The following is a 12,574-nucleotide window of genomic DNA, read 5'->3' as shown; positions in this document are numbered from 1 at the left end:
AATGTTGTATTAGTTTCAGGTGTACAGCAAAGTGAATCAGTTATACATATACATATATCGATTCTTTTTCAGATTATTTTCCATTATAGCTTATTGCAAAATAATTGCATAGAGTTCCCTGTGCTATACAGTAGGTCCTTGATGATTATCTGTTTTATATATAGTAGTGTGTATATGTTAATCCAAAACTCCTAATTTATCCTTCCTCCCCCCATGTTTCCGCTTTGGTAACCATAAGTTTGTTTTCTAAGTCTGTGAGTCTGTTTCTGTTCATTTGTATCATTTTTATTTATCACTTATCATATATAAGTGAAATCATATGATACTTGTTCAAGTAATTTAGTTTTGAATTAATTTACTTTGGATTAATTTATGTTTGGAAACGATGAAATATACATTCTGTGAGTGGTGTAGGAAACAAATTTCCTTGGAAACACACAGATTCTAAGTCAGGAAGAGAAGACTGTATTTAACAAAAAAGCCCCTGGTTTAAAGGCTAAATGGCAGGTTAATTAAGCCCCATAGTTATTCTTCTCTGTTTCAAGGATCTGAATTGTCTCCATCCTCCCTCATTTACAATCACATCTATCTCCAAAACTGCATCTTTCTGCAGAGATAGTCGTTGCTTGTTCAGGTATCTAAAATATTTTTAAAGAGTTGTTTTCTAATTTATTCTGAATTCCCTCTTAGGGTAGTTAACTTGTCCTGACTTGCAAGGGACTTTCCCTGAAAGTACTAAAAGTCCCATGTCTCCCTTAGTCACAGGCAAAATAGGACCTTGGTCGCCCAATCTCTATTTCTCTTTTTTTACATTCATGACTTTCTATTTAATTGTCATTATAGCTCTAAAGCTGAGACCAATTAAGCTAAACCAGAAAGTAGTTGACAGGTCTGTCAGTGGTGGTTCCTGAAGTGTCATCCTCAGCCCAGCAGCAGCAAAACCATGGGGGTATTTGTTAGAAATAAAGATATTCAGGCCACAGCCCAGACCTAGGAACCATAAACTCTAAGGGTGGTAATCAACAATCTGTGTTTGATTAAACCTCCAGGTGGTTCAATGTATAGTAAAGTTTCGGAACCACGAGTTTACAGGAACAGGATGACTTTTGATTCAAAAAAGTTTCCAACATCTTGGCTGCATCGTTGTTGGATGCTGTGACAGCCAAAAGAGCGCAGAGAAAAAAGAGTGAAAGAAAATTATAAGGTGAAAATGATTTAGGATGAAAACTTAGGTTAGCAGGTCAGAGATTTGCTATTTATATCACTGTGCCGATGTGCAGCCTTATGGGGGTACGACCTCAACTTTTGAAAGAAAGGCAAATACCTAACAGAACAAATTTGTTGACAGCAACCTCTGTATTTATCAATTACCAAATATCTAGCAAGCTTTGTTATAGTTGCATATGGAGTATATCAAATATAAGCTGTAGGAGTAGGGAATACAATCACCATTGACTTTGAGAAACTAAGGCTGCAGTGTGATAAGATATTGACTGAGATGTCATGTTGAGGTGACACTGGGATATTGTCATAATCCTTTACACACAGCTGACAAGACATGTCAGTCTCCTGCCCTAGAATGAGTCTCTCCTTGTGAACTTGAAAGAAAGAAATGAGGGCTAACTCTCTGGTAAAGAAAAAATAAGACTAACTCTAACCAGCTTTCTCTCCTTGGAATAGAGACCTTGTCTTCTGAGGGACAGCCTCAGGCCAGTCATAAGCCCAGCGTCTCAGAACCACTGTGGAAATGAGCAGGGTTTGGGGCACAGACACAGTGTCGTGAGAGCACCTTTCAAAATGGCAGCCCACAACCCACAGAGAAGATTGTGGTCCACAAGTGTTCTCACACACACAAACACACACACACACAGCTGCTAACACTTAAAATTTGGAAATTGTACATGAAACCTTCTGGCTTTCACCAAAATAATAATCAAAGCATCTGGTAAAACGGGTCATGAATTTCTAAGATGGCTGGCTAGAAGTGTACAATGAACTTCCCCATTTTTGTGGAGTTATGTGCTCTCCAGTTTACCACAGTGAGTAATTCCATCAGTGTCAATTGCCCAGCTTCACTCCTTTACATGGTCTGCCTTTTCCTGTTGGGTGTGTATGTAGGGCGTGGGGGGGGGAGTGCTGGGGGGGGTGCTGACTACAACCTAGATTTATGCTGCTTTTACTTGGTGAAATCCCAGTCTAAACTACTATTATGTAACAGCTTAAACGGGAAAAGAATAGATACATGTATATGTATACCTGATTCACTTTGCTGTCCACCTGAAACTAACACAACATTGTTAATCAACTATATTCCAATATAAAATTAGAAGTTTAAAATAAATAAATAAATACATAAACAAACAAACTAGAAACCTCCATTCTGAGGTCAAGGACATTTAAGGTTAGAAGATACAAAGTAGGTCTCAGCTTCCATTGGCCAACTGTTGGACCCCGCCTAACTCCCCAGGACCTGGGTAATTCCTGCTGAGCCCTTGGTGCTTCCAGAGCCTCTGATCTCCCTCCTGCTTGGCCTGGTCCTCTTGCCTTCTTTCCTTCACATTAGCCCCACTCTCTGCTTCCTGTCCCAAGTCAAGCATCCTTTGATCAGGTTCTGACCACCACCACCTTCTGAGGGCTTCTGCATCATTTGCTAACCTGACAACCTGATTCTCTAGCCTTCTTACCCCCCCACCAATTTTAGGAATTGATAGGAATAACCTAAATTTCTGATAAATGTTCCTATAAAATGAAAGTAATCTCACGTTACCCTCTCGAATCACATGATCCTCTTAAATAAATGGCCGATCCCCATGAAACGAATGAGTCCTGGCTTCAAGAGGAAAATCCAGAAGTTGAATAAGTTCTTTCTTTCAACAGGCTCTGAAAATAGTTTTCAGCAGAATAACTTATGTTCTAAGCTGCACCTGGTGTACACGACCCAACGTGAGTTCAACAGGTCAATCACCAGGATCCCTGAGTCTGAATCTACTCTTGATGTAATTGCCTCAAACAGATGGTAGATTAGACAGCTTTGGGACACATCTCAGAAGTTGCAGTTAGGTATTTTTGTTATGTAAGTTTTTGAAATCGCTGGCCTTCCTATAATTTCTGATGCACAAAAGACATGGGAACTCTAGTTCAAAGGCTGTAAAGGTAGAAAGAATTACTCACCTGATCCCTTAGGACATTAAGAGTTTTAATCAGTGGATCACTTTTTTCATGGCACTTACAAATAACAGAACTTTGGAGGTGTGATAAAGTTAGAGTTTGAAGTACAGGTATTTTTCTGGTATTTTCTGGTGATTCCTCTTCCTGCTCTACTTCCTCAAAGAGAGCAAATCCATTGTTCCCTCCCCTCTTGTGGTATTGGAGCCCTGTCACTCTAGTACACAAACGACATTGTGTTTACCTTTTTAAAAAAAATTTATTGAAGTAGAGTTGACTTACAATGTTGTGTTAGTTTCAGGTGTACAGCAAAGTGATTAGTTGCACAAAAACATATATTTATTCTTTTTCAGATTCTTTTCTCCCTGTGCTATACAATAGGCCCTTGTTGGTTGTCTATCTTATATATAGTAGTGTGTGTACGTTCATCCCAAGCTCCTGATTTATCCCTCCCCTGCCCCACGTTTCCCCTTTGGTAACCATAAGTTTGTTTTTGATATCTGTAAGTCAGTTTCTGTTTTGTAAATAAGTTCATTTGTGTTATATTTTAAAAATTAGATTTCACATATGAGTGATATCATATATTTGTCTTCGTCTGACTTACTTCACTTAGTTTGATAATCTCTAGTTGCATCCATGTTGCTGCAAATGGCATTATTTCGTTCTTTTTTATGGCTGAGTACATCATGTTTACTTTTTAACCTCCAGTGATTAACACAGGGTCTGACACATGAGCGTTCAGTCAGGTCCACCTCAAAAGTTTCAGGGACAAGACAAGAGTTCAAATGGAGACCATGCACTGTATAGCTACATGTTTACAGGCTGTACCTCAAGCTTCCCAGGCAGCCCCCCAGCCTTTACCCAGGGATTGCCTTTGTGACCTGAAGGTCAAAGAATCTCCCTGCCTGAGTGAGCCCTGAGCCCTACCAAATGGTAACACAGCTTTGCAGGAACAGGGCAGAAGCTATGCCCCAAGCCAGCCCTCTGGGTGGTGACTGGACCCACCCCAATCAGGTAGCCCACTGGGGAAGCATCTTTCCTCCCCAACTTCATTTTGTGGACTCAGGATTCCCAAGCAATTTTAAGCATTTCCTGTATCACCATAGCAGAAAGGGGGAGGGAATGTTTTGGGAGGACTTTGCCTAGACATAACTTTTGGTGATTTGAGGTGATTGGTGGTTTAAAAACAAACCTTTTTCTCTGGTTTCCAGATAGATGCTGTGATCTCCTTTTACCTCTCAACATACATAGCCACACATGCACACACATAGATACACATGCACATACATAGACACACAAGCACACACATAATCACACATGCACACACATAACCACACATGCACACACATAGATGCACAAATCATAAACATCTATGCACACAACCACACACAAACCTGTGAACTTTCAGACTCGATACTCTGGCCTTTGGGGCACCCAGTCCAGCTCTCACTTCTCTTTCTAATAAAATTTCCATTTGCTCAGCTGGTTATCAAACTGTCTAAAAAGTGTTTTTATAAGATCAAAAAAATGCAAAAATAGACTTTTGTTTCAGTGGCTTGTGATACGTGGAGGCCAGTGCAGGGACCATTCCTGCCTGTGTCTAAGAGGCTGGTACTATGCCCATTCAATGTTAATCAAACTGGATGAAATCCAGACGAAGGAAACCACCAGTAATAATTTCTAAAAAACTTGTGATTTTTTTTTTTTTTGTAACGAAGCACCTTTTTATACTTCAGAATGTCAGCATATTTAAGAGGAAGCAGCTGTTCTCACTTGCTAGCAAGCCTGGTTGAGACTTTATTTCACACAGAGAAGAAGGAAATAAATTGTGTATCATTCTGAGTCTTCAGTCTAGCAGAAAACATGATGATTATCTTTGGGACATACTATTAATTTCTGTTACCTGGGAGGAAACTTAAATAACTCACATCTGGTTCTGTCAGTTGGGTTAGGAGGTCTGTAACTAGGAGAATAAATTTCTTACCTGGACCATGTAGCTTGTCTGTTTCATTTTATTATCTAGAATTCAAGTTGTTGATTATTTTCTGGAATTTTTTCTTATGCTTTTTGAATTTTTTAAAAAAGTATTTACAGTGTTTTTATATAAGAATGAGAGCCAAAATGGACCACTCTGAATACTGACAAGTTTCCTTTCATTCTCCACTAAAGCCCCATTCCACAAAGTATTAACAATCTGTTTTGATGTCAAAGCCAAATAGTGACAGTTACAATAATGAATGTTTGCTAGAGGGCACTGGCGGAAAAACGGCACAGAAATGCAAACCCCAGCCATCTCAAACCATTCCTTCCCACTGGAATGCACCCATTTGACTCCCAGTCACATAGATTGTTCCCATTTGGGTCATTGGTTGAATAGTGCAAAGAAATCTGAATCTGGGAAACATTAAGAAAAGTGAATTGTTATTCTAATTTTGCATCTTTTGGAAAGGACAAAAGAAAAATGTGCAATAAGGAAGGCTTGTTCGTTACTCTTATCATTTTGCAGAAGAGGTTGTTTGAGAGCTGTAGGTTTTCTTTTCTCCTCTCCTCCTAAATGGACTCCAGCAACTTAATACATTAGCATAAATGGATGATTGGACATACATGATTGACTCTAGCTCGGGCCAAGTTCAGTTTTTTTTGTTTTTTTTTTGCGGTATGCGGGCCTCTCACTGTTGTGGCCTCTCCCGTTGCGGAGCACAGGCTCCGGATGCGCAGGCCCAGCGGCCATGGCTCACGGGCCCAGCCGCTCCGCGGCATATGGGATCCTCCCAGACCGGGGCACGAACCCGTATCCCCTGCATCGGCAGGCGGACTCTCAACCACTGCGCCACCAGGGAGGCCCCCAAGTTCAGTTTTTTTAAGTCAAATTTTTAAGATTCTATCTTCCAACACTCATAATAAATCATGACTAATTGGAATTAACTGAAAGGGATATAGTCAGTTCTTTTATGAACAAAATCAAAATTTTAGCAATGAAAAATAAATGAAGATCTTGTGCTTCTAAGCCAGACTGTCTGAATTCAAATCATTGTACTTCAGCTGGCAGCTCTGGCATTGCGCAAGTTCCCAAATCTCTCCATACCTCAATTTCTTCTCTAAGATGAGGGTATGCCCATCTTTGTTTTTTTAAATTGATGGATAGTTGATTTACAGCGTTGTGTTAGTTTCAGGTGTTCAACAAAGTGATTCAGTCATATATATATACATATATATGTACATATATTTATATATTCTATATTACTTGTATATTATATATATATATTATTTTAAATATTTTCCCATTATATGTTATTATAAGACATTGAGTGTAGTTCTCTGTGCTATACAGTAGGTCCTTGTTTATCTTTTTTATATATAGTAGTGTGTATCTATTAATCCCAAACTCCTAATTTATCCTCTTAGTTTTTTAGGAGGATTGAATGAGTTAATACCTATAAATGCTTTAAAATTGTTTTTACCAGCATAAGCTAAATTGTGTTTTTTTCATTCATTCATTCATTTATTCATTCATTGCTTTCTTTCAATAAATATTTATTGACTGCCTTTTTATGCCAAATATAAGAGCAAGGATATAGCAATGGACAAAACTGATGAAGGATTGTTAAGTTTATTATTATTATTATTCCAAGTCATTATGGGATGTCTCATGAACCACTCAGCACATAATAGACATCTATTATCCTTCCCATCTCCTAGCACAAAATAGCGGCTCAATAAATGTTGATGGAGGGAAGTTCAAATACATGAGTCATTGCAACATAGAATAACAATCTGGAATTGCAATAAGGATTTGGAATTGGGAGATGCAATGTCAAGTCCCAGTTTTACTGAAATTTCCTAATCTAAAAACCTAGAAAGCTATACCATGAAACCACTAAGATTCCTTTTGACTATGATTCTAGAAAGTAACTGAAATGATGCACTATTTGTTGACTGGTTATAATTCTATTTTTCTTAAAATAAATAAACTTCTAATTTTAGTGTAGCTTTAAATCTACAGAAAAGGTACAAAACACAACAGAGGGTTCCTTTATATGCTCTCCGTTTCCCTTATTATTAACATCTCACATTACTATGGTGTACTTGTCAAAGCTAATGAACAAATATTGATATGTTATTACCTGGAGTCCATACTTCATTCTGGTTTCATAAGTTTATACCTAAAGGGTTTTTTTTTGTTTTCTTTTTGTTTGTTTAAATTATGTAAGTTTCAGGTAAACAGCATTACAATTCAACACCTGTATACACTACAGAGTGATCACCAGCATAAGTCTAGCTACCACCCATCACCATATAGTTGACCCCCTTTACCCATTTGGCCCACCTCCACACCCCCTTCCCCTCTGGTAACAACTAATCTAATCTCTGTATCTATGAGTTTAGTTTTGTTTTCTTTTGTTTGTTCCTCTTTTCTGTTTTTTTAGATTCCACCTAGGAGTGAAATCATATGGTATTTGTCTTTCTTCATCTGACTGTTACAATTGTGTGTACGTACCACATCTTTTTCTGAATTTAATTTCTTATTGTATATTGCAGTTTAGTTGATTTACAATGTTGTGTTAGCTTCCTTATGTTCTTTTTTTTTGGCCCCAGGATCCTAACCAGGACACCACATTATATTTAGTAATCCTGTCTCCTTACTTGTCTGGACTGTGACAGATTTTCAGACTTTTCTTGTTTTGATGACCTTAATATTTTTGAGGACTTTTAGTCAGTAATTTTGTAGAATGTTCTTAAATTTAGGTTTGTTTATGCTTTTCTCATGGTTAGACAGGGGCTATGAGTTTTAGGAGGAAGGACATAGAGGTAATTCTCATCACATCCTAGGAAGAGTATATGCTATTAACATCAATGATATAAAAGTTTATTTTAATGACTGGATAGGTGGTATGTATAATTGGTAATTTAATGTACCATACTAAGGAAAATATCTTTGCTATACGTAATTTTCTATGCAAAGTACAGTCATCCTTATCCACGCGAGATTGGTTCCAGAACCCCTGTGGTTACCAAAATCTATGGATGCTCAAGTCCCTTATATAAAATGATGTAGTATTTGCATATAACCTACACACATCCTCCCGTTTACTTTAAACCATCTCTGAATTACTTACAATACTTAATACAATGTAAATGTTATATAACCAGTTGCAAATACAATGCAAATGCTATGTAAATAGTTGCCTACTCACAATAAATTCAGGTTTTGTTTTTTGGAAGTTTCTGGGATTTAAAAATGTATATATATATTCGATCCTTGGTTGGTTGAATACACAGATGCAGAACCCCTGGATAGCAAGGGCCAACTAAATGAAATAGTTGATTCTTTTGTGGTATAATCTTAAAATATATTTACTTTAAAAAAAAGTCCTCTTTACTACTGGCAAATGAAGAGTAAGTGAAAAATTCATGTCTTATTATAAATTAATAGTACTCTTATCTTTGTGGACTCAAGATCTACATATTAATTTTAATGTCAAACATATAACTGTTTGCATTTCTTTCAAACTAACCACAAGCTTGAGAAAATTCACAGATCTTTGTTCAGCTATGTGGTCTGAAAGATGCAACAAAGTAATAAGTACCGGAAATTAAGCATTTTGATACTAATTCCCTTAAGCCTGTCTCGTGCAAGGGACTTGCCTTAAGAAATATCGATGTTAATACTTCACTAAGCCCCGGACATAGACAGTCTGGTGTCTCTAATCTTTGGTGTCCTTGGTATAAATGTACATTATCCTCTGGGATTAGGAATGATGCTGATGTAGCTGTCACAGAGATTGGAAGATCCATGGTTATGTTTATTCTATACTTTTGTTATGAATTTCACTGTAAATAGAGAAGTTGGCTTAAGATTACTACAATCTATGCAATGTAAAATTTTCAGATCAAGACATAAAATAAACATTGTCAATCCAGAGGAAAATTGTTAGAAATAGGGTACTACTAGGGATATCCTTATTTAGATTTAGATGAAATAAACACCTACAGTATCATACTCTGGCTCCAGCAAGTGGCCACAATAAGTTTAATTATACCTGTCTTTATGGTTGTCACTTCCCATAGAACTGAACATAAAAACAATTGAGTGGTTTTAGCCCACTACTCTTTGTGACCTTACTATGGAGGTTCATTATTATGGCCAAGAGCATCATTCACAATACATTTTCCCCCAAATCCCTAATTTCTTAATTCCATGAAACACTGTGTCCTTACTCACCATATACTACTTGTGTGAACTTTGGAAATTTCCTTAACTTCTGAAATTTCTTCATTTTCAAAAGTATGTGTGATGGTTAAATGAAATTACATATATAAAACACTTAGCAAGTGAACTGGCTATTTGCTATTTGTTCACAGACACTCATGCACATGCTTTCAAAGAATAATTTCCAGTTTGCTGGGAGCAATGATTCCTACTGGACCATCTCAAGTTGGTTGTTGTGTTTTATGTATATCTAGATTCTCAGAAATATTTTCTAGCAATTACCTGATATTTTAATGTTGGTATCTTAGTAGGCAAGTAAACACTAATCAGGAAGTGGGCCTCCCAGTGTTCAAGGAAATAAATGTATTCTGGTGGCAAAATTCAGTGTTAGGATAATTTTTTTATTTTTCTCTAGCCATGAGAGAGACTAGTCATGGCACTATGTTTCTTTTTTTTTTTTTTCTAACATGGTTGGAGGATATTCTCCACAACACTGGAGAGTACTTAACACAAATGGTCTTACAGCTAAATAAGTGATTAAAAGTATAGGAAGTGTCAGGCAAAGGGAAGAGCCAGATGAATTGTTTTATACAATAGCCCTCAACATGAATCTGAAAATGAATATATATATATATACACATATATAAAAGATTATATTATATGTATACATATACACATATATATATATATATATATAAATATAACAATCACTTTGATGTACACCTGAAGCATTGTAAATCAACTATATTTCAATAAAATTTTTTAAATGAAAATTAATTAGTTAATTAAATAAATAAAAACAAGAGCCCATTTCTCTTCTGATTGACTAGTGTGTCTGATGCGATATTTGGGAAAGAAGCCATAAGCAACCTCACCCATATTCCCACCTCTCTCTCTGGATCAAAGGGCAAATCAAAGTTACAAGGAATCTTGATAACATAAACTAAAAAGAAGTAATCGTTTATGAGGACAACACTTCATTGCAGGTAGACCACTGTCCTTTACAGCCAGTGCCCACTCCGTTTATCATGGACTTTACAGTGTGGTACTTGATAGTGATCACAGCAGCATATGGAATGAGAAACAATTCCAAGAGCATCTGTGGCTGGAGAGGCAGCCTGGGAATAGTTTGAATAAGAGGTTAAGAACTAACCAGCCGGGAGGCAGCAAAAAGTAACATAAAAATAGAAAGCACAGGGCATAGAGCTCATTTGCAATTCATTGTTGGGTATAGCAGACATTGCTGACATCGTGTCAACTAGCCTGTTTGGATTGGGAGCTGTGTACACCCAAGTGAAGTTAAGACAAGGTAGTCTTACTTTAGAGGATGACCTCTCCAGCTTTAGAATCAGACTTCAGAGGCAGAGGGGTTGTAGGGTTACAGTGCATCAACACTTTCTTGGTCATCAAGCTCTTGAAAGCTGTGACTTTAACATGGTATGACCAGTCTGTGAATTCCTTATAAATAGTGGCTGTTGATGTTTGAATACTTTTGTGTCACAAGTTCCCTGAACACAGCCTGGTGCAGAGCATACATTTAATAAATATGCTAGATTAGAATTCATCTTATTTGTATATGGATGATTTTTGTACCTGTCCAATATACAACTCTTGTAAATAAGGCAATGATTTTCTAAACCTTTGATCTGGACAAAGCAATATGATATCAGGGTTCTTTTTTTTTATATATATTTTGCACAAGCAAACACAGGAGGATCAGTACCTATTTTACCTATTTTTTAATTAAAGAAAGAGATGTAGAAGGAAAATAGAAAGACAAGTAGTAAAGAAAAATTAAAGTATCTTAAAAACATTTATCCTCCATTTTATTTTTTTAAAGCCATATGTGTAGAAATATACAAAGCACAATGCACTGTAAATATTATTTTACTAAGGCCATATGTTAACAAGAGAAATTTGTGAATATGTTTATTTACCCCATGGAAAAACGTTAAAGCCTATTTGTATATATTTTCTAGAATTGTCCGAATGTGTTATATCAATAGACAAAACTATAAGTGGTCATCTATGTACATTTCCTCAGGAGATGATTGACACATAGTTGACAAGCAGCAATTGCTAGCTGTTCTTATCATTATTAGCAGAATGTAATATTAGTGATACACTTTCGAATAGGGAAAGGTAATACCACTGTTTTTGCCTTTTCTTCTGTGCTACTTTGACTGCAGACAGTACCACAGGGACACCAGCAATATCAACGACGACAACTGTGGAAATTCGCAAAAGCAGCGTTATGACAACTGAGATCACTTCTAAAGTGGAGAAAAGCCCCACGACAGCCACCGGCAATAGCTCCTGTCCTTCCACGGAGACTGAGGAAGAAAAGGCAAAACGGCTGCTTTACTGTTCTCTATGCAAGGTTGCTGTCAACTCCACCTCACAGCTGGATGCGCACAACAGTGGTGAGATGCAGCGATTTATTTTCTGTCTCAACAGCTCTGCAATTATCTTCCTCTGAATAGATTAGATCTTTTGCAGCAGGGGACAGAGGGGGAGGCAGAAAACTGGCAATTATTACATGGAATTCATTAACCATTAAAAAGTAAAAATGACAAGCAAAGTGTCATTTACAGGGGGCAAGGAAGGGTTTCCAGGTCTCCCTTGCCATGCTGTATATGTGTTTGTGTGTATGGATGTGTGTTTGTGTTTTATAAACATTAAGAGAGATAGTAAAATATAATTCTGAAGTGTCAGCTTTGCATTTATATGACTTCTAGATTGCTATGTTACTTCCACATATTTGCTTGTAACTGAAATTTTCTTAAGTTGCACCAATAATATAGTTGCAAAAGTTGGTTGCATAACTCTATTCACTTTTGGTTAAAAACCTCCCTATTATGGTTTTTATGGCAAATAATGTTGTTTGGGCTAAATCTATATGAGCTGGAAAATTAAACTTAAGAAAATACTTCTTAGAGGCAGCCATAATGTCTACATATGATATTTTATTTATTTTTTCTGACAACGTAAAGATACTATTCTTTTGTTTTGACTGAGGCTTAGAGAAGACGCATGACCAGTTAGGTGACAGAGCCATTATTCAAACCCAGGTCTCTCTAACTAACACTAAACTTTCATATAGCATAACAGAAAATAAGCCGGGATGGAATTCTCCCCTGATATATTTTGATTCCATCTACCTGCTCTTTCTATACATCTATGTTTATATCTATATCT

The 12,574-nt window shown here is 36.8% G+C and overlaps 1 protein-coding gene across 2 annotated transcripts in view; it reads left to right on the top strand.

Moving 5' to 3' along the window:
* Positions 1 to 12,574, top strand: part of ZNF385D (zinc finger protein 385D) — a gene marked incomplete at both ends in the record, with an annotated part of 950,735 nt that overhangs the window by 911,593 nt on the left and 26,568 nt on the right. For both annotated transcript variants that reach the window (XM_081235583.1, XM_081235584.1), the window contains one exon: positions 11,566 to 11,799. In XM_081235583.1, the coding sequence (XP_081091709.1) occupies positions 11,566 to 11,799 (234 nt within the window). The remainder of the gene's footprint in view (positions 1 to 11,565; positions 11,800 to 12,574) is intronic.

The sequence above is a fragment of the Mesoplodon bidens genome (assembly GCF_964165515.1).
Source record: "Mesoplodon bidens genome assembly, chromosome: 5".
NCBI lineage: Eukaryota > Metazoa > Chordata > Mammalia > Artiodactyla > Ziphiidae > Mesoplodon > Mesoplodon bidens.
The sequence above is the reverse complement of the archived record's forward strand: the minus strand, read 5'-3'. Positions and strand labels throughout refer to the sequence as shown.